We start from the raw sequence: 23,886 nt of genomic DNA, 5'->3' as shown, positions 1-23,886 counted from the left end.
GATAATGCTCGAATTCAGGGCAGTAAACAGTTCAATTCCTGGTGATCAGTGTACTTCTATGATCTTATTAAACGGAACCATGAATTAATGTTTGTGTTAAGAAAGTCCAACGAAAGTTTTCATTAACTTTGTGGTATTCCATTATAAATTATTATTGCAGTATTTTTTTTATTATCATGGTTCCATTTGAGTTTTCAATAATAATCATTTGGGAGAGAGCCAATCACCAAACTATCATGCAATTAATTTTTGCAATAAAAAGTGTATTTATTCATATTGCTCACACACTGGATAGTTTGAAGATGCTTAATTTTAAGAGCTACATAAAATATTTTGCACTAAATTGAAGCCCTGCCACCTGTTTTTAAGCAATGCATTGATAACCCTTTTTAAAATCTGGATCCCTGTGCTCCGATTTCAAGTAAATGCAGGGTTCCAATTCGCATGAATATTTTGGCAAGCATATGTCTGAATCACTCACATTGGGACCTGGCAATCCTCGGCGCATCCAGAAGCCAGTCAGTAAGTGATAAGTCCTTATATACAACACTTCTGAAATGCTTCCCTCCATTAACATTATAAGTTCCAATGGCTACACGGGTGCTAATGGGATCCGTGTATTCACTATACCGATTGCACATTTCCCTGAGGACACTTGTGGGGGCTGGGAAGGAAAAGAAAAAGTCCAATTATACAAACACATCTTCAACTGAGAATTTCAATCAATTTTACTGACCCCAGAGGAAATATGAACAGGGTGCAATTGTCTGACAGTAACAGACTTCATGTATTATCACAACCAAATTATTTCATCAGTACTCTATAAATAATGACCTTAACAACCATAGAAAAACATTGTTGCAGCAACCTTGATCTTGGAGATCAATGAATGATCAACAAATGATGTACGGATTTGGTATAAGATTGTACAACAAGTTTCAAAGGTTTATGAAATCATATACATGTACATTCACACCATGGCAAGTACATACCATGAAGCATATTGGATGGCAGTAGAATACGCGCTCTGTCAGCCAGTTCACTGTTCAATGTACTCCCAAGTAGCAGAATGTCTATTGCTTCTTGTTTACTGTTATCCAGGAGATTATTCTGAATGGTCCTTGCAGCTGATCTAGCCCCATCCATTAACTGAAAATTAAAAATTAGGCTCTTAGATGCAGAAAATAAGTCAAAATAAAGACTTAAAGTATAGTTAAAACGTTTCTTTTTCCTTCACATTGCATAAGCCCATGGAATATGAATGTACACTGTTTGCATAAAAAGCATCCGGAAAGTTTTGGAAAAATAGATTTATTTCAGATATTGTAACATTGCCTCCAAATTCTTTAAAGTACATCCCTTGAGCATCGACACACTTTTGCCATAGGCTTTACCACGGCTCAAAGGATCCCTGGAAGTTGGATTCCGGAAGGTCCTTAAGGTTATGCTTGAAAGCTTCTATGATGGCACTCAGGGTCCCATGGTGGTGTCCACTGAGGGAGGGTTTCACTTTTCGGAATAGGAAATAGTCTGCTGGTGCTAAATCGAGACTGTAAGGGGGTTGGGGAATCTTCGCGATGCCGTTGCAGAATAACTTGGCAAGCAGACACTCGATTCGGCTCATGGTCGTTCAAGAACTTCAGGGCGAGTTCAGTGCAGATCTCTTGCATCACCAAATTTCATTGATAATGGTGTGCACTGTCATCTTATCAATGCCAATACGATCGGCGATCATGTGCCTCAAGGTCTTGATTCAGCACTCTACGCTCATGTCAGGAAATTTGTTACCGATACTTTTTATACAAACCTTGCACGTTCTTCCATTTCTCCTTCTCCACTCTATATCTATCACTCCGGTTATTCCTGCTGTCCTAGCATTTCACCGTGCATAGCCCTAAAAAATCTTCAATTCTTCTCTCCATCTCTCCCTTTATATCCTCTAATTTCCCTGTTACCAACATTGCCCAATTCCACAATTCTAAAGGATTTGGTCATATTCTGAGTCTCAATTACCAGACAGGGCCCAGGAGGCTGTTGCTGCACGGACTACCTTTCGTCTGGCACTACACTTTGACCAATCTGGAAGTGACAGTACCAGGAGCATTGTCATGGCTCCCACCAGTGCCACCATCAGGACACACAAGCCCTTCCACTATAGTAAGCTTGTAATCAAAGGGAAAGGACATTTACCAGTATATTGACTAGTAATTTCCATAAGCTATTTTGAAATTGATTAACGTACAAAGAACCATTTAACTGTTAAAGCTCCTTCTTAACTTTCTTTCAAAGCCTTGGATGAAATGCTGTTTTCTGACTCTTTCAAGATCAAGCAGAACCCTGAATGAAAGCTATGAAAAGCATTTGTGAAAGAAAAACTCCTAACAGCAGCAATAAGGAATTCCATCTTAAACATGACTAAAAAACTGTTGCGAGTAAGTCCAAATACTCTACTTTCTCAAGGAATACGAACAAAAAAAATTGTGGGGATGCAACGAGCAGATTAGCAATTATAGTATCATTATTCCATGGAATGGCCAAGAAAAGCACAAATAGTTGAAGAGAGTAAAAAGAAAAAGTGATAGTAGAATTCAAGATGGAAAATCTAGCAAAGTAGCATTCAACTTTTTTCTGAACCACCACAGAGTTGTTCTAACCCTGAATGACCTTCATAACCAGGTAACTTCAAGCAATCGAAAGAGGGACCTGATAAAGAGAGGCAGAGAGAAACACAGGGAAAGATTGTATAGGGAACAGAACCATTTCAAGCAAATGTTACAGTTAAGTCCTAAAAAGCAATTATTGAAAGGGGGTAGGCAGAGAGGGTTTGGTCTAGCACATGCAACCTTGCCAACAGTTGGAGCCAAATTTATCTCCATTGGCAAAATGTGAAGCAGAAAGAACAAGAAATGTAAAAAATGTTGGATCTAGAGCTCAAAAAGATAAAAGCTCTCAGGAAGGGAACAGCATTGCAAAATCACCTAAGATACAGCAGAATAGAGTATCTCTCTAAAACGTTGACACCTCCGCATAGTGGACCCAAAATAGCTTTATTAGAATGAGAAGTGGATTAGAGAGCATAAATATGTAGTTCCCAAACAAACAACGTAAAAATGTGACAATATAGAAAATGGTCAGTATTTATGTGCAATCCCATAATCACTAAGGTGATGATCTGCATTTCATCTTGCTGCTCATGGTTTCAAGACTTTTTCATGACTTTCAAACATCAGGAAATAAGGGGATTATCTTACAAATGTAAGCAAAATTATTTATATCATAAAGATAAAAGTATCTTTAGATCTTTGACTCTTCTTAATTCTTTATCTTTTGTTTTAAACTTGTATCAATAGTTACTGTGATGGCTGATCAGTTATTTTAATGTGCATGGACGAGAAAAAATAAAAAATCTACATAAAGCATGTTCTTTCTTTATTTATATTGATATTCTACCATTTTAAGGTAGGTTCTAGATGGACACAACCTATACAACAGTACAATAATACATTTCCTTGCCTCTCCTAATAACACACAACCTGACATCTTTTCAATAAACCCTTCTTTAATTCCACATTTTTCCTTCCTTCTATCCAACACACCTATCCTATTCCTACCAATGGAAGAAGACACTTGGCTTCTCCACATAAAAGTTTTATTAGGACCTTAGTTTCATTACAGCGTAACATCTTCAAGTAACTCACAATTCTTGGACAACATACAGGCAAACACACACATATATACACCATACTGGGGAAGAGGGGAGCTGGAAAAAGGAAGCCCAATTGGGGAAGAGAGAAGGAAAAGAGGAGACATGAAAGAAGGTTGGAGGAGTGACAAAGGATAATTCTATCCGTTGATGGCATAGAGATATTATTTATTATCAGGGCAAGACATTACCTCCAAGGCAGACAAAGGATATGCAGTAGTCATTCTGGATAGAAAAGACTATGCAAAGATACTCAAAGAGTTCGCCTCCAACAATCAAACATCAGTTTTTGCAAAGGACCCCACACCCAAGTATCAAAAAAAGTGCAAAGCCTCCATAAATTCATGTGCAGTGTTAATGAGTGCTCAAGAGAAAAATGCCTTCATAGAGATGAATCGGCCCTTGATTTTTTGGTCGGCCAAAAATCCACAAGAATAGTGTTCCCATTATGCCAGTCGTTTATAATATTTCAGCTCCGAACCACCTTTCAGCTAGAAAGCTAAACACCTCATTCAGACATCATTCAAAGTTTCAAACTTAGTATGGCATTAAAAACTCAATGAACAAGGGAAGGGATCAGAAGCTCTAAATTTAACTGAAATCACCCAGTTTAAAGCAAAGTTCCAGCTCTGATGATATGCAAAATTTATTCCTCATTAAAAGCAGGCATAGAACGAAAGTTTTGTATTCAACGGTAAAATATACCAACAGCAGGATGGCTTGGCCAAAGTATCTCATGGTTAACTACTCACAAAGCCAGGCATATATAAAATTACTCTGGGCTGGATTAAAGACTTTTTGAATAGTTGCGTACAAAGAGTAGTCAAAGATGGAGTTAGCTCAAATGCAGTAGAAGTCACTTCAGGTGTTCCCCAGGGAAGTGTCATCGAACCTCTTTCATTCCTACTTTACGTTAACGACATTGACTCCATAGTCACTAGCAAGATATGTTTATTTAATGACAATGCACTGGTTTACAGAGATATCTGTAATCCTTGGGACACAGCAGCTTTAACAGAAAACCTTAATGCTATGCAATGCTGGTACAACACTCTGCAATTAGAATCAAACTTAAAAAGGTGCATAGTGATGAATTCTTGGAAAAAGAGCAATTCCTTCCTGAATGCCTCCTGCATTGGGAACACCATAATTGAATGTGTAGACTTGATTAAATACTCGGGCGTTACCCTCACTCACCTCTCCTGGGTGAAACATTTACGGAGAATTGCAAACAATATCACAACAAATTGGGGTTCATCAGAAGCATGTTGGGAAAATGCAACGAGAAGGTTAAAGGGAAATGCTATCTTTCACTGTTTAGACCTCATTCAGAATATGCTGCTAGTGTATGGGATCCTCATGAAGTTATCCAGATTGGGGAATTGAATCACATGCAGCATAGAGGAGGAAGATTTGCAAAAATTTACTATGGTAAACTAATTAGCGTGTTAAAATTATTAGAGGAGCTAGGCTAGGAATCACTTACATAGTGAAGGCTACATTACATATTAAACCTCTTGCATAATTTGGAAGGAAGTCTCTCTAGCAATTATGTTGAAAATGTATAATTAGGCCTATCATACTTCCGTAGGGGAGATCATGCCACTAAAATTAGAGAGATCAAGTGTTGAACAGATAGATTCGAGAAGTTATTTTTCCAACAAATGATATGGGATCATAATAACATTGTCTGACCATGCTTGGAGGGAAAAGTATTCCGGGTCAAAAGTAGCCTGGTGTGTAAACACCCTCTGCCAAACACCCTAGCCGTGGCTTCCAGGGTACTAAATAAAAACAATATGTCAATAATGTTGCTAATTGAGAGCCCACAATACCCACAGGAAGCCCTGGATTGCATCATTGAGGCAATGGATGGAATGAAATTGTGAGTACACACTTCCAAAACATATTCATTTTGAAAGGGAGAATGGGAAGTATTATTGCACAGAAAGGGTAAACAGTGAAATAATTAAACAGGTGGATGAGTTTGAATATCTTGGAAGATAGTTTGTGAAAGGTGATCAAATGGATGCAGAGATCAAAAAACATGTGAACGCTGGCCTTAAGGTCATTAGTAACCTGTGGGCTACACCAAAATATGGATCCAATGGTGCTATGTAAAAATGTCTTCCCCACATCACTGTCCAGAAGCAAAACTTAGTTTCTTCATTTCCTAAGAAATGTTTTCCACTGTTTCCGAAGCGGAAAGGAAACCATGACATCTAGGCAAAGCAAAAGACCGGAGGATGAGATGGCACCGAGTACTCATTGAATGGTGTGTGAGCTATTCACCGCACTAACTGGATCTCCCCTCAAACTCCGCAATCCCTATAGTTGATCAGGAAGTTCATCTTCCCACGGGAAAACTTTTAATAAGGATGAGCACGCATGCTTGAGTGGTGTGAGAAATATGGGGTAGGGAGTGGGTGGGCCAGAAGAGCATGTGGATTGGATTTATCGCTTATAGATAAGTACAAAAGAAGTGAGCTACAATGGTTCACTCGCACTTTGAGTTTTGATGACAGTAGATTCACCAAACAGATTTAAGCGCGACCATAAAATGATTGAAGAGGAAGGGATAGACCGAGAAAGTCATGGGTAAATGTAGTCGAAGAGACCCCAAGGCAAGGAATATAAGGAGTCCCATGAAAAGAATAGAATGAACAATGCATGAATGTAACAGAAAAGTTTGCAAGTGCAGAGCAGCATGGAATACCTTTCATAAATTTAATGCCTAACCCTTACGGCTTAAGGAAATATTATTTCATATACATAGTCTTGAAAAGGCCGTAAGAAGCTCAATTTATCCTTCCCAGGATTTTTTTGACAGTGCCAACCCTAAAATAGAGCAGCATTAAGGGTGTGCATTTTACTGCTCTCTCCAGTATTCCTTAGGATTAGGGGTTAGGTGGAGGAAGGGACACTCTAGTATCAATCTTACCCCTATCAAGACATTTTATTATTATTATTCATTCGTTTAGAAGATTCTCCATGCTTGTAACAATGCCTCTTATATGTATACATTCACTCATAATTCTGGCATAGGATAGTACTAATAACTGTAACATTTTTTCATTAACACCCTACTTGCCAATAAAAGGAAAAAAAAATACTTTTGGGACTAGCCAAAGATACGATCAGGATAAACCAACCTTTGATCCACCCTGGATGGCACCTGTTCCCGCATAAATTTTGCTAACTTCATTGCCATTGTTGATCCACATCTGCCGGAACACCTCCTCAAAGCGAGAGACAATTTGTGGTTTATCATCCAGCTGTAATATCTGCAGTTGCTTTGACAAAATCTGAAAAGAACCCAAATGTTTTAGTAATAAATGTAATAACATTTTTTGCAGACAACACACAATATTTGAAAGTGTATTCATTACAAAAAACCCAAATAGATAGATAGATGGATTTATTCGCAATAGAACAATAGTTGCTAGGGCTGGTGTCGATGGGTGCAAAGGAATGAAAGAATGGTGGCCACCCTCAGACATGCACCAATTCAATATTTGGCAATCATTTTTACTTGGCTTTTCAAGCACCTCCATCAGAAAACTCTGGATCAAAGGAGATGACAATTCAGGGTGGTATACAATCATTTGGCAGGTGAGGGTGCAGCAATTACACTCCAACATGCTTTCTAGTATTGATTCTACACCAGTAACATACTTTGGCAAATTATGCAAAAATTTCTGGAGTTGGACCCATGAGTACACTGGAACATGGCAAATTTTTGTGCAAATTAGTTCCACTAATCAACTTTCACTATGATGCCAAAAATATTTCGGCTTCATTTTCACTAGCAACAAATATTTTCTGCATATATTTATATTTTCTATTCTTCCATGCTAATTATATGAATGCTGGTAAACAAGAAAATTTTGAAGATAAGAATTCCTGATTTGGCAACATTGCTCTTGAATGATTCAAAGGAATATGAGGCACAATAGATAACTGACACCAACATATGTAAATATAAGACCAGGGAAATAACTATAGATTATACATACCCACAGGTATGAATTTTTGCAATAACTAATCAAATGAAAAAAAAAGCCGGAATGCTGCAGTGATGGCTACGCTGAAAACTTTGCAGTGCATTACGTATTTTCACTATATCCATCATATATCATTTCATTAGTAGCTTACAAGGCAATGTTAAAGACAGAAGACACAGAAACAAATTACACACAAGTTTGAAGTCACAAAACTGCCATCTGACCATTTCATTTCATATTTCCTATATTTTTCATCAGTGAAAGTATAATTCAACTTGCCATAGTAAATATGAATACCTTCAGAAGAAATGTTGGCAACAGTGAAAGGACCAAGGATACGAACCCATCAAGCACCTTGACTTACTCATGCATGTTGGTGCTTGCTGCAAGCCTCATAATAATGGTACCAGGTGTATTTATGTGAAAAATTTAAGTAATAACTTATAAAAGCAAAGTATTATACGAGCTAAACATATGTAGTGCCTTGTGCCTACCACATTTTAATACACTGGTTCAACGTAAATCTAAAATGAACGTACCTATGGTCTTGAAGCAATGAAATACGTATTCACTGATTCAAACTTAATTATGTACCTATGACATACCACATGTCCTGATAGTGGAGTTGGTTTTCCCCCCATTCATTGCATTTGAGTTTATTGCACAAATGAAACTTATTTCTACAAATCATAGTATACCTTTGCTCTTCAACTGAATTTATTTTTATACTTAAACAGGTATGTGAAAGTTCCACGAAAATAGGGATACCCTAGAAGTCTGTCTTTTAAAATCCCTCACCCCTAAATTTTACACTCATTCATGGTACCTCTGGTAATTACAGTGATGAAGCTGAGATGTCTTAGTGATTAACCCCATAAGACCCATCACTTAAAGATGAAAGCTGGATACTGGAAAATTATCCACAAATCAATGTTTCTAATTTATTCAAACATATATGGAACTGGAAAGCATACCATCCACAAGCTCAAATACTCTTCTTTTAATTCAAAAACTGTCAGTAATTCATCTCGCTAATATAACTTCTTGATGACATAATCCATTTTTGAATGAGTGCATAACTTAAAAGAGGCAAAAAGTGGAAAGTAGCTTGAAAGCCACGGCATATGTTAAGGAATTATAGGTGAAAACTAAAAGGTTGCCCACGAGAGAGATAAATGCGGGTCGGCAGAAGAGATTGATGAAATGCAGGTTGAAATAGTTATGCTTTTGTACAGAGCATAAAACATGAGATGTCAGAAGTAGAGGATAAGAAAAGAATGAAGACATTTAAAATGTGAATATGGAGAAGAATGGAAGAAAAATAATGGATGAGTAGAGTAAGGAGTAAAGAGTTTTTATAACATGTAGAAAAGGAAAGATCGCTACTACGATGAGTAGACATACAAAGAAGAAAAACACAGATTAAGACAAATGGCTGGCAACTTTTCAAGGCATGATAAGGTGAAGGCATAACAAGATATTAAAAGATGCTAAAAAATATCAAGGTGACTGAACATGTCAAAAGTAATTTCAATGTTGAGTGCAAATCTTGCAAAATAATTGCAGGGAAAAGCGCCTACTGTGCCTTTAAGATTGGCATTGATTATTTCCATTACAACAAGCTTATAACTTCACCCTTGAGGCCAAATGGAGTCATCGTAAACAAATTCATCAAACCCAGTAATGATCAGGGGTCTACTATGCCACTACATTCTGAGAAGAGAGAGTGAATTGAAAGGTGCAATGAATGAAGAAACAATCGCTAATGCTAATAAGAGTAGTTAAAATCTTACCAACCAAACTGCCTTAAAGTTGTTACATTTAAACATTCAGTGCATATGATCTAAAATGAATGTTCTTGAACTTTTTCTAATCGATCACCAGGCTGATGTTTTATGTATTTCTGAACACTGGATGAACCCTAATCAAATTAAAATTGCTGGCATTGATGGGTATTACTTGGTCTCATATGTTTGTAGATCAGAACACAAAAATGGTGGTGTGCTGATTTTTGTGAAAAATCACCTAAAAGTACAAAATATTCATTGTGAAAAGTCAGCAGGGAGCTTCATTTTGAGTCCTAAGGAGTGCATTTGATGGTCGTCAACATAAATGTTACTATTATGTGCATTTGCAGGTCACCACAAGGTGACTTTTCCATTTTTATGGACATTTTTTCCAGATACTGTGTATAGAATGGTTTGAGGCGTCACTTAATGCACACACAGATGCTGTGTGTTTATACTAAGAATTCAGTGAATACCATCATCTGAGGTGACTTCAAAGCTGAGTTTGGTTTCTTATCTGCTAGGAGAAACTACTTAATGGATGCTCCAATGACTTTTAAATTGTCCCCTTTCATAAATGAGCCTAAAAGGGTTACCTCCCTCTCGATCATTGACAACATCTTCTCCAACATGAATGAAAGTCTAAACTTGGATACATACTTCTCTGATCATTAAGCTAAGTTTTCAAAGTTTTTCTTCAATGCTGACTTCAGCACATTACATATTGAGGTCCAATATTAGCATTTTTACTCATTTTCAGCTCAACCACAATTTCAATAATTGCTCCAAGAGCAATCCTGGGATCGTGTCTTTACAAACAGCACTAAATTCAACAACTCCCATGAGATTTTCCTGCATTGCTTCAATTCATTCCCTCTGATGCCAGCAAAAGCCGCAGTCCCCCAGAAAAAAACTGCACTCAAGAAATAAGGCTTTCGCTAATTTCAAAAAGTCTTCAAATAATTTGAAATCAACTGACTTTGTCCCACTGAGGCCATCTTTTAAGTCCATCAAAAAGGAGCGCAATAACTTGGTGATGCCAAATAAAAGACTATAATGTGCACATCAATAATTTCCCTAATAATTGTAGTAAATCTGCTTGGAACCTCATTAAGAATGCTACAAAACCCTCAAAATATCAGCTTTTGAGTTATATGCTGTATGTCACAACTATGTCATGTCAAAATCAAATTTCCTCAATCCCATAACTGGACTGCTAACATGTATGAGTCCTACCTAAGGTCTAATGAACTATTACAGGATACTCCTCTCAATACTAAAACAGTCTTTCTTCATCTAGCAGACCACAGAGAATTTGACAGTATTATTAAAAATATAAGCAAGAAACACATAGATACAATGATATACCATGCTCTTTCCTAAAAGGCATTGATAATTTTAAGTGATCCATGTTATTTCACATTTAGACAATGAATCTCTATCTTCTGGCGTCTTACCAAATAGATTAAAGGTAGCTTTAGTCTTCCCAGTGTTCATGGTAGGTGATCCACAAAATATGAATAATTAAACACCTATTGCTATCCTATCTGTTTTCTCCAAGACTCTGAAACAAGTAATGTACAATAGACAGTTTTTCTTCTTAAGTAAATTCAGTATTCTCTCTTATTCTTAATTTGGTTTCATGAATAATAAATCAACTGAAATTACAGCATGTAAATTCATCATGATATCCTAATTGAACTTGACAGAAGGAAAAATGTAATTTGTGCTTTCTACAGTGCAATGCTTCTTTCTGTTTATTATGACTTAAAACGAGGTCTTGACTAAGTTGATCATACAGTACTACTGTATTACTAATGAAACTTAAGGAAAATGGAATCTCTGGGATAGCCAACCAATGCATAAAATCTTTTTTAACAGGAGGATCACAAACGGTTCATTTCCACTCAGCTGAGTCAAAATCATTTGCGTTCTCTAATCCCTTGATGATTGAGAGAGCTCTCTCTCGGGGATCTATTCTAAGTCCCATACTTTTCCTCCTATACATAACACAACCTCCCTAATTATTTTGTCAGTTGGTCATTGTGCATACATCCCGATGACAATGCGAAAACATCATTTATCCAATATCATCCCCACTAAAGAAAAATTACAGCCTCCCTGCTTTTGAGGATTAATGGGTCCTCTCTTTGAGTGTTCTTCAGGGACGAATTTCTTGAGGATGCATATTCATAAGTCTCTATCCTGGGAAACTCATGTTGATACATGAAGTTCTAAAGTTGCCATAGGATGTTACCTTCTGAGAAAAACTGTGACCCTGGTAGATGCTAGTACACCTCTCTCAGCTCATCATGATTCATTCATAATCAAGAGAAATATGGCATTGCTATGTGGGGGCACACTCGCCATTCATTCCATGTGCCTCTTTAAGCCGCAAAAATGGCCAGTGAGGATCCTACACAAAGCTCAAAGGACATGTAGTTGTGGACCATACTATAAAAAAATTCAAAATTTCAATGATTCCATGCATGGATAATTTCCATGCTATTATCGTTGTGCAGCAGAAGGCAGCCATCTTCAATTTCATAACCAATGCTGATGTACATAGTCAAAGGCCAAGAAGTTATAATGACTAGGGGATAACTGCTCATAACTCTGCTATGTTTGCTAAGAATCCTTGTTATGCTGGTGTGAAATTCCTTATATCATTACCTAGAAAACTAAGGGCAATAAAAAATGTTGGGTATTAAAGTCTAATCTTTATCGGTTCCAGTACAAACATCCATTCTATACTGGGGATAAATTCATGTCTCTATCAGTTGATAAATAATTTTATTCTTATGCATGCTGTTACCACTCCTGTTCACTGTTTTCGTTTGTCCCTGTGACTGTATGATTTGTATTCAAACTCTAATTCCAATTGCATTGCGTTTGTTTGGAATATTTGAAATCTAAGTGAAGTGCTCCATACACATCATAAATGACTTTCCACAGCCAATAATCATCATTATGATATTCAAATTTTATAAATTTGTATTCCTACAAAACTGAACAATAAATTTCACCACTTCAGAAAATAATTGAGCACTAGAGAGACAGCTTTAGTGAGTTCCTCTTCAAACAACAGCTAATTTTATCAATATACACACATTTTTCTTTGTGACACATTTCATTAATTTCTGAAGACTTTAAAAACCTGTCCTGTGACAGGCTGAAAACTTTATAACTCCAATCAAAATATTTTGTATATTTACCTCCAATCCAAAATATGTTTGCACACAGTTGGTACGATCCAAGCAGTCTAAGCAGTTGGTGCGTATGGTCCCTTTCTGCTCCCTGGAACAAATAAATCAAGGAATTAAAAGCAGACTTCTATTTGGAGCAAATATGTCACATGACTGACTTGCATGAGTTTGGGAATTCAAAGAATTGTTCTTACAACTGTATCTCATGATTACCAGAAATTAAGTGATATGGTAACAGAAACAGATAATTATCACTTAAAGAGCAATATGAATGTGAGACAGATGGACACATGAACTGTGCAATGCATATGCTTACATTATAAATGCATGCACATAATACTTTGCTTAGACATCAGTCCAGAAGTTGATGAAAATGATTGTAATGAAGAAAAACTAGCCGTACTCCATAAAAAAATGTACAATCATTATCCATGAATTAACATCAAGCAAACAATGAGCATGCTAGTAAGAGTGAGAGGAAACATAGCAAGCTCATGGCATAAGGCTTCAGCAAAAAATCAAAATAGAAGAGACAAAAGAAACTATACCTAATTACTTCACCACCTCCTTGGCTATTAAATAATGAAAAGGCATTCATATATGGAGCAACTTTCTTCTTCAGTTTCAAGAGACTCTTCAAATTCCCTCCACGGCATTCTTGGTGGTAATCAAACAAAATGTGAGGAACATCTTTACCATGAGAGGATGCCTGATGATGAGCCTGTAGGAAGTTTATTCATAAAAGAATAATGTTCATTTTCCAACACCAATTTATAAAAATTGACAAATATTTCACAAAACAACAATAGTATAAGTACTTGAAATAACTGGCTGAGCATGGCTTCACCCTCTTTGCTTCCGATTAAGCTGCTGCCTAGAAGATTCACTATCGCTTGGTGACCATATCTCTCTTTAATAAGGCCTAAGTGAAGGTCAAAAGCTGCTGCAGAAGCCTCATAGCCTCTGGACATTTTTACTTTATGTGACCCCACCTTTAAAAAAGAAATACATTGCCTTAATTACACAAGCACTTACAACGAGCTACACCACAAGCTAAAATTAATACACCAAAAACATGAAAAAGGCAGAGGAGAAATGTAAGAGCTTCTGACAGACTAAGGATAAACACAATAGACATTCTGATGACATACAGAAAGCACAACTCAGTCAGTGAATAAAGTAGACTAATCAAAAGTTTCTGGTTTATAAACTGACTTCAACAAAAATGAAAGATACATTTCCTCAATAACAACAAGAATTGTTAAAACAGACTGATTCTGATGTGAAAAATATTAAGGAATAGCAAAATGAACAATGGGAGTATTAATTGGCTTTAGAGCAAATAAAAATTGGTGATATGAATCATTAATGTTTATTATCCATTATCCATATTCATGGAATGAGTTTTTTCCAAAAAATCACCAGTTTCTAAGGGAATAAAGAATAAAACTGCAAATTCTTTCATCAATAGCAGAACCCAAAAGTTTCCTCGGAAGCTGAATGAATTGATATACCACTGATAGCATATGGATTACCAATATTAAGCTTAGTAAGTTCTCTCGTAAGATATTGTGTGAAACTTTGTGAAAATATTTCAATCCCCCTATCTATAAATCTCATGCTAATTAATCCCCAAGTTTCACAATGTTCACACCATAAACTAAAATCTCACTACATCTCACTGCTGCCAAATGACTCAAGGGACATGGCTAATACTGATTTCAAGCCTGCAATGCAGAAATGTACCCCTTCCTGCAGACCCAATGCATCAGAAAACGCAAGCAACAATGAGTCTATTTTTCATTCATCTGACTTTATGTCTGCTGCAAGCTGGATCGCTAAAAAAATACCATTCTCATGCCTGCTGCAGCACCACAAGGAAATAGAAGACACCAGTAACCAATGTGATAAGTTTTTCAACAATGGGATGAACAAATGACGGTTTGTAAGAGTTGTCTTCTCCTTTTTCCTGCAATAACGCCATATATAGCACCTGGCAAATATACTATCATTTTTCCTGACTTTTCTTCCCAGTTTTAGCAATCCAATTATGCATTTTCTTGAAGATCATCCCTCAATACTTCACTTGTTAACGGTATCATGAAACCAGTTCAACTACAGTTTTAGTTCTTGTCAGGGCCTGCAGTCTATGGCAAACACAAATTGATCCAAAATTATATAAATTTCTTATTCCCTCATTTTATTCCTGATTCAAATATCAACTTCTGTACTTTTTCAAAATAATTCATTTCATTTTCTCATTTTCCCATGAGATTTTGAAGAACGTACGTAATTCCAGACTCTTATTTTAATTGCCCAACTGAGTGGCCACCCTGACATGAGATATACAAAACCTGAGTTAAGGAGCACACATTCATGCAAACAATGGTAACAAAAAAAACATGCATGGAAAACTGTATCACCTGAACACCTGGTTGTTCCCAAAACAATGGTACTGAGCCTCTTGTTTGTAAGTATGACGTAACTTCATTATCTAGGAATATTACTTGCTCAGTTTCAACAAAGTTAGCTACATGCCCATCATCATTAGTTCCACGAACATTAAACCTGGAAAATCAATGAGTCAACATTAGCCGATTAGGTTCAAAACTCCATAATAAAGTATTACTTGCCTTGACAAGTAGTCACTGCTTGAGGGATACATAAATTCCACTATTAATTTACTGCTTTGGGTTAACAAAATTGTTTTAAAAAAAGAAAATTTTTGGAACTATAAAGAAACCCAAATATTTCAATTACAATAACCAATCTTTAGCCATTCCCAAGGAAAGTGCTATGAAATAGGAAAAACGGAAATCCCAAGCAGACATTACTAAATGATTTGGGGCTCTTGCACTCATGAATAAAAGAGCATCAAATTCCCCAGTCAATTGGTCACTCTTAAATAATGCCTCCGTCTGCTTTCTTTGATCTTTATCCAAATGTAAAATCATCAGCATTATGATTTCCTCTAATCTACATAAAACTAATACTCTCCAAATTAATGATAGAATTCAGATAAAATAAGACAGAGTTTGAAAAAAAAATTATGCTACAATAATTCGGTGCCAAAATTACATTTTTTTCTGAGCAAGCACCATAGTGGAAATCATTCGGATGTAATTTGAAATAGACTACTTTATAAACGGATGTCATACCAAGGTGACAAAGAGTGAAAGGATATCAGTGTGGCTTCTAAGTGATCAAGAGCAGCCATCAGTGCATTTAGTTTTCTCATTTTATAAAACCTTTTCTGAAACATTTTTAAATTGAATTTTAACTGTGAATATTCCTCCCACTAGTTATATTCAGCCAGCATGTCTGCATTCAATGTACTCATCGGATTTACAATTCTAAAATGTTAACCCAGCAGTTTGAGAAGGTATTTTTTGAAAATGATGGCCGAGGAAGAGGTGAACTCTTCTGTAATGTTTTTGCTTTACAGAAAACTAAACAAAACATTTTTCTAGACTTTTGGAGACTGTTATGGCTAAAACAGGAGACTTTTAGGCGACTTTTTTTCTTCGTACATTTGACTTTCTTTTTAATGCTCTCCAGTCCCTACTACAATTAATTAATACTACCAATCAAATACATAGTCCATCTGAATTTAGAAGAAATGACCTTCTCGATCAAAACCTGTCACAGCTGTATGATCCCCACTTTCTTTCACCAATGGCATACGTGCACACAAGCATACATATGAACTCTGTCCTTCACTCTACAGAGGTCAGAGAAAGGCTCCCTTTGAGCACAGCACTCACCTAGTCCCTGCCCTCTCGCAACTCAGGCGCGATATGATTGCTGTTCGAGCTTGTCGATGTCCAACGTACACAGTTCTAATCTCAACACTGCCACACATAGCCTTCAGCAACCATTTTGAACAGTTGACACTGAACCTCAGGAAATGGATGTGCAGCATTCTGTTCCTATAGCATTATGCATAATAGAATATACACTTCAGGAAGTCAACGAGAGAAATGCACCTGTGGTAAATCATATGTACATATACTTTACATTGAGCATAGCCAAGGACAAAGAATTAATTGTTCACCATTACTCTGCTGTTTTCAAAAGTAATCTACAATTCATAGATTTTTTAAAGGCACTCGAATGAAAGAGAAGTCATATGTTATAACAAATGTCCAAAGAAGAGATGTTACCCATGGCTCAATGCAATTATAGAAGTAAAGGAAATTAACCAAAAAATGATTTCACTGAATTAAACAAAACAAGAAAAAATGTCATATCATAACTTATCATGTTTTAAATTAAAGAATAATATTTTATAAGAACCCTCCAATTTTCAATGCTATTGAAAAAAATTAACGACCCCAGTGGCAGCGGGGTAACGTCCTCGTCTGCCATTCCAAGGGTCGCGGGTTCGATTCCCGCCTGGGTGAGTTTTCCTCCACCTAGGGCTTGGGTGTTTGTAAATGTGATCATTGTTATCGTTGTTAATAGTTCGATGTAAAGGCCAGAATGTGCTGTTTTCGGACTTATACTGAATAAATAAATAAAAATAAATAAATTAAAATTTGTTTCCTTGAGTAATCAATGAAATTAGGAGACAGTAATACATACCTGTATACAGGTGTCTGTATGTACTATTTCAGTAAAGGGCAACTAATTTTACTTTTTGGTTTGGCAAAATTACAATTGGACTTATCACCATTATAAAAAAAGGGTAGTAACAATTTTCCACTTAATAAGTTTAATAGTATGACTGGGTTCATCATCTTATGATCATCTTCAGGTCCAATGTAATAAATGGAAACCCGGTTGTACTATTTAACTTATCCAGTGAAAAATTGTTACTATCATTTCTTTTTCTCTTTTCAAATTCCACCTCATCATGCCCGGAACTACTCCATTTGTTTCAAGTCATTAATTGTCATAAGGACTGTTCAAACTTCTTCATCCATGGGTGTCTTGCTTTTAATGTAATAAGGGGAATTTTAATCTCCAATTGTACATAGCAATCTGTCCTGCAGTTAAAGTTACTGTGTCCGAATATATTTCTCAAATTGAAGGAGAGCCATATTGCTTGTCCATTGCCAATAATAAGTGCACCCCAGCTCAAATATTAAATTTGCCACCTCTGCTTTACTTATACATTTTTTCTTATCTGTTTTATGTTAATAACAATTAGTTGTCCAATGTAAAAACTCAAGTGTGCAATTATATGAGACTATACACCAAAATGATTTTGATAAACCACATGCATAACAGCCGCATAGGGTTAGTGCTTAATAACAAATAATGCTAGGTTAAAGACATTGATATGATTTCACTTTTTAAAATCAAACTCACCAAATTATTTTTGACCTCCCTATTCTACTATAATCAGGGATTCTTGGAGAGGGAAAACATAATCTAAGGCTTTTGCGCACCATATATTGTGTGTTTCCTTGATTTTATTTTAACCCAAATATTGTCATTTAATAACTTCTTCCAACTTTTATGTGTTCTTGACTTTGCATGTATCAAGTGCCCATCATAATCTCTGCACCAATGAACGTTATCATCACCACCAGCACCATTAGCCCTTCCACTGGCAACAAACCAAAAACATTGACAATGCCCACCAAGCCAAACTTAGAGATACTTTCCAGGAAACTACACATGCATGCACATGGAATTAAATATTAAGTACTGAAATGCACAAAGTCACTTTTTACATTCAAGCATATTTGAGGATCTCCAAACACATGAAAAAGCAATTGATTATTAAGTTAACAGAGGTTCCTTATCCAGATTAATGAGCTACAAAATGGAACTTCATTAATATTTTAAAATACCATCTGAAAATGCATTTTAACTTGCAAGAAGTGCTCTTTTCAAATGGTAAATTGCAACAGACAAAGCAACAAAAGAAAGAAAAAGTATAACCAAATAATCATTTCTGACAGAAAACATGCTTTTTAACTTAGGCAATATACATTCAAAGAATGACTAATACCAGAAAAATCTGTTGTCTGTTTCTTTTGTTTTCAGTCTTCTCTGGGCGCATAGGGTAAGATCTAAAGGCTCTCCAGATGATGACCACGAAAAGTAGAAAGTTCCAGAGTTGAGCACTTTCCGGACCTCCGAAATACGATCGTCATCTTGTGGGAGATTTCGTAATGAAATGAATGTTGTTTGAGTTATGCGAAACACCTCAGCATCTGCAACCTTCCCCACCGACACACACCCAGACACAACAACAAGGAACAAAACTGATGTTTCACCTGAAAAAGAAACAAAAGCATGACATTTCCACTATGAAAAATAATTGCGAATTTGATCTTTCGAAATTTTTGTTGAACAACACGGTGATCATAACTAGATAGCACGTTTATAATGTGGTCTAACAAAGGTACTATACAGAGAATTTCTGACGATAAAGTCTTATGCATTGTATTTTTATCAAGCAATTCAAAAGAACTAGGGTAAATTAATAGGAATCACCACCATGCCTTCAATCTCAAGGCCTGTTGCTGTCCCTTATCAAGCAAATATAAGGAAAGATAAAAGGTTCAAACATAAATTAAATGATAATAAGAACAATAACTCTAAACATTAAAGAATTCTACTGTCTTGCCTCACAACAATTTGGGAGATACAGTGCATATTACTGTAGAATTTTTAATGCTGCATCATCCTCCAACAATATTTAATGTGAGGCAGCTTAACTAAATAAAAATAACATCATAAAAACCATTGAATTTGCAAAAGTAGCACAGAAATTTTGGCCTACACTTATATTTGAACAAACAACTCTTTAGACTGCCAACTGTAGTGTGAAGACAAAGATGGCAAAGAAGATGAGAGAAAAGGGCGAGACTGTATTTATTGAGGTGCAAGACTGAATTACATACAATTAGCGATGTTTAATGTAACTTTTTATAAAAGGCAAACTGGCAAAATTGGCAACTGACAATTGATGCCAGTCTTTTTCCACTAAATTAAAATTATTTCTGGTCCGAGAAACTGATGCCTGAAAGAATTTTATAAATTTAAGAATGATTTTTGCAGGAAAACTGCAATTTTGAAAGTTGGCTTCATTCCTGCCCCAAACTATACTCTACACTTCAAATCCAAACCAAGCTGTCCGACCAAGTTTGCAGAGTAGTAAATAAAGGAAATGAGAGAATCATATTAACTGATGCATGCTGAAATATATATAACACTTCATTAGTAAAATATCAACTAACAAAGATATCACATAATGGACACAACACAAAATAATCAGCACTTTCTTGTCAATAGAAGAAACAGATGCAGTCATGAAGTTTTATTTCATACGACTGAGGCACCTCTAATTTTGATATGAGAATATTATTATTGATTTGGCAGTGCTAATTATAACAAAATTGATGAAAAATCAGGAGAAAGTAAAAGCCTGAAGCAATCACCACCAACAATTTTTCCATTGTAGAAGGTTATATACTTCAAGGGGGTGCACATGAAAGACACTCCTGTTGTGCATTCTTTTACATTATGTATGGGCAATTTCAGAGGTAATATAACTGTCCGAGCATCTTCATAAGATTCCTTGTTAGGGCATTTTGTAAGGTTAGATGAGAGGTTCATAATAAATTAAATAAGAGTTAAACATAGAAAAAACAAATTGTGCAGTGCACGTTAAGGTAAAATTAATTGCATGCACAATTTTTAATTTTCCCATTATGAATTTCTTCTCCAAAAACCAACACCTTCTGAAAGCCACACAAAGCAATCTAAGAATAAATTTAACTAAAATAAATAAGTGAGTTTCTAATAGATAATATATGATTAACCTCATCATTATGAGACCAATATAGTAAATGTCATATAATGGTTGGACTGCAGTAAATGTAATTGAAAGAGTTTCATTGTTTATCCTCAATTTTTTCATATTTGTAAAATATCCTAATATACTAAAATACTTCTGTTGATTTATAACCCAATGTTTTTAATTTCCTACTACTTTGGAGTTTCGATATTAACTTTAGAGCTGAGATTAAGCAAGAATGTAGATAGGTGTACTCAAAACAAAATATGTAATAAAACACAATTGAATCAATTGCTTACATCAACCATGAACCAATCATGCGAAATCCCCCAGTAATCTTCCAGAATTACCTACCCTAAATTAGAAATCTATCCAAAGAAAGCCTATTTAAGGATTAATGAGCATATTGCCTTCACTTTTTCATTAAGTGGAACATTACTTATAAGCACTATATTATAAGTGTTGATCACCATCCGTTTACAGGAGAACTTCCGCAAGTTTAAACCCCAGTACTTATTCAATTATCATGACCACATGCTCATACTAAAAACAATCAAGATTCAGGTATATATTAAAGTTCAACTGAATTTGGAGTAGATGAAATGGTATTTAAATATCGTATCCCTAAAATCCAACTGAGATGTATCATTCTACTTTCAACCCACTGATACCCCATCGATTGATTATACTTGACAACAAATATAAATAATATTTTAAATAGTATAAATAATAATAAATACAAATAAAATAATGTTTTTCACAACAAGACATTTATATGAAATATTTTTAAATTTACGCAGCTAGGATCTGCGCCTGCATAATTTTGTTTCCTCTTAATTATTTTAGTTACCTGCATTAAGTTGCAGGACTCCAAGGCATCCGTAAGCATCACAAAGCTTTTTGTAATTCCTCTTAACAGCCTCGGTTTCTTGTGGTGCTAAATTTGAGACAAAAATTTGGTCTTATTAGTTCATATTTTGTTGATCGTATGGTTTCATTATATTATATTGCCCCTCAAAAAGCATATAAAATAAAACTATTTCCATGGTCCTAAAGCAAAAAGTCTCAGCGAATCTGAGAGTTACCATGTCAATCATCATCGTGAATAACATTTCATTATGGCCAACATTATTTCCATTTAGGTTCACCGGAAATTTATGTAAAAGGAACTAATAAATAATCATTATCAATGACGCAGCATAAAGGTTCTGCTTCCCACGAAGTCATAAATATTTGTAAGTCCTGTCAAAATAGTCGTACAAGAGGGATAGTTACTTTTAAATATCATTAAATAGTTGAATACAGATCAGATTCACAGCAAACAGACTTAAGCAATGTCATTTAAAGGAAATGGAAAGCAATTCAATGCTTAAGAAACGAACCCTATGCAAGGTAGCGCAATTTCCAGATGCAACTGAGTCAGGGCAACAGATTCCTATGAGTGTTAGGTAGCCAACTAGCGCTTTTTCTCCCGGAACGTTTTAAGATTGCTCTGAAGTATAAATAGCGATAATGACACCAGCGAACAGTTTAGAATTTTGACCAACAAATTAATTATGAGTGAAAGTTGCAAATTTTTTAACTCTAGATTGACACATTACCTTTCAAAATTCAATTACTCCAAACAAATGCTACAAAAACTAATGTAATTTTCTCAAATACTTGCCTAAATTAACAAGGATAGTGTGCATTACGTAAAAATCAACCTAAACTTAATGTCATCCAACATCAAGAGCATAAGAATACACAGCTCTGACAGACAGAGAGAGATAAATTGCCAATAAGGTCTCAGCAACGAAATAAAATTTCAAACAAAGGATTGTATATTCATACGTCTTTCAGACTCATAACTAAATATATATACATTTCCCTGTTTAAAAGAAGATACACAACCTCATGACGACTAAGGAGTCATGCCATGACAACTAATTATAATTATTTTTCAATTTTGCTATGATGAAATCAAATACCCACACAAAACAGCTACTGCCTGTGATTCAAATAATAAAGTCTCATCCTTGTTGCGTTGTTCCAGCAAAACGCTATATGGATTCGGTGGGTTTACTTTCTCCAACACACGAAAACATTTTCCCATCGCCATAATTAATTTTTATGGAAAATATTCTCCAGGAGTAAAAATTATGCCTTTCGGCCTAACAATAACCCCATGTCCATCACCCTATTCCTTATCACCTGCGGCAGCAATCCTGAACAATTGACGTACTAAATGCGCTCATGAACTAAGCAGCAGACGTCAACTTGGAAACATCATTACTTAGATAGGAAACTCAAACTTACGCATAAAACACTAGCGCCACCACAGTCTTTCATGCGATTTTTTCTTTCTCAATTCTAAAGTGATTGATTTTAATTTCTCAATTTTAAGGTTCAATAGGAAAATTCTAGATTTGAACCACATTTACGATTTATTTATGATTTAAATAAATCTTCCACTTCATTCTAGACACAATACTCTACTTCTCGTATAAATGATTAATACAAATTTGCTATTGACATAAAAGGCTAATTAAGTTTATAACAGCTTTTACAACTTTTTTTGTGTATAGTGGTATAATTATACTAATTTTAAATTGGTCCGGATAACGTTCACATCTCAAATATTCATTTATTAAATAAATTAGGTGTTCAATGACAATGAGTGAAAGTAATTGAAGCTAGATTTTAAAAAGTTAGCCTAGGTTAGCCTGTTTGGTTGACCCAGACTATTTTGGGGCAATGTAGTTGCAAGAATATAATGGTCAGACAGTCCTGAATCTGACACAGAAGAAACACATTTGATCATAATTCGTAATTACATTGTCTATTGGTATTTTTTATATACCTGCCACTATAGTGGGTCGCAGTAGTCCAGGGGTAGAGCGTTGGACTACTGACCGGAGCCCCAGGATTTAATTCCAGGGCAAGCTGTGCACTTTTCCAGGTACCAGATCTTCCTAGGAAACCATAACTGGCTCCCCTACCCTGATTTGTGGGTTTCACATGCCATATAGGGCTTAGTACTGGGTGAACTCTATCATCACCTACCAAACCAACCTTCGGGGTGATTACTGTGTTTATGGTCACTATTGTAGGCACTAGAATTAGTATTTTCCGGCCATAAGAGGCAAGAACATCACCCAGATCTGTTTGCGAACAGAGTCTTAAAGAAAATCACAAATAAAGTCACCAGTTAGAATAACAATTATGTCAGGAATATACAATAATTTCAAAACCTAATCCAAATTTTCTGTAAACACTTGATATCACATCAATTGAAGCAATATACCCTAAGTAAAATGATTCCAAAATTATCACATTTTCAGTCATAAGCTGCACATTCAAAGTCTTACTCAACAGTATAGGTACCTTTATTTCACAGTTTTCCTAAGCCACTTTTCCATAAACAAAAATAGAGGCACCACCATTTTCA

The 23,886-nt window shown here is 35.6% G+C and overlaps 1 protein-coding gene across 1 annotated transcript in view; it reads right to left on the bottom strand.

The window, feature by feature from the left end:
• Nucleotides 1-22,641, bottom strand: part of Synj (synaptojanin) — a 36,486-nt gene extending 13,845 nt beyond the window's left edge. Inside the window, exons 1-11 of the mRNA XM_071582578.1 lie at nucleotides 22,431-22,641; nucleotides 21,307-21,393; nucleotides 18,663-18,930; nucleotides 16,465-16,629; nucleotides 15,124-15,268; nucleotides 13,519-13,692; nucleotides 13,249-13,421; nucleotides 12,710-12,791; nucleotides 6,856-7,008; nucleotides 993-1,149; nucleotides 482-664 (exon numbers count right to left, since the gene is read on the bottom strand). Of these exons, the coding sequence (XP_071438679.1) occupies nucleotides 482-664; nucleotides 993-1,149; nucleotides 6,856-7,008; nucleotides 12,710-12,791; nucleotides 13,249-13,421; nucleotides 13,519-13,692; nucleotides 15,124-15,268; nucleotides 16,465-16,629; nucleotides 18,663-18,930; nucleotides 21,307-21,393; nucleotides 22,431-22,557 (1,714 nt within the window). The 5' untranslated portion in view covers nucleotides 22,558-22,641. The remainder of the gene's footprint in view (nucleotides 1-481; nucleotides 665-992; nucleotides 1,150-6,855; nucleotides 7,009-12,709; nucleotides 12,792-13,248; nucleotides 13,422-13,518; nucleotides 13,693-15,123; nucleotides 15,269-16,464; nucleotides 16,630-18,662; nucleotides 18,931-21,306; nucleotides 21,394-22,430) is intronic.
• Between the last annotated feature and the right edge of the window lie 1,245 nt (nucleotides 22,642-23,886).

Source organism: Hetaerina americana, unplaced genomic scaffold (assembly GCF_022747635.1).
Source record: "Hetaerina americana unplaced genomic scaffold, ioHetAmer1.1.p SCAF_12, whole genome shotgun sequence".
Lineage (NCBI taxonomy): Eukaryota > Metazoa > Arthropoda > Insecta > Odonata > Calopterygidae > Hetaerina > Hetaerina americana.
Note: the sequence above shows the minus strand (reverse complement) of the source record. Positions and strands in the feature narration are given on the sequence as shown.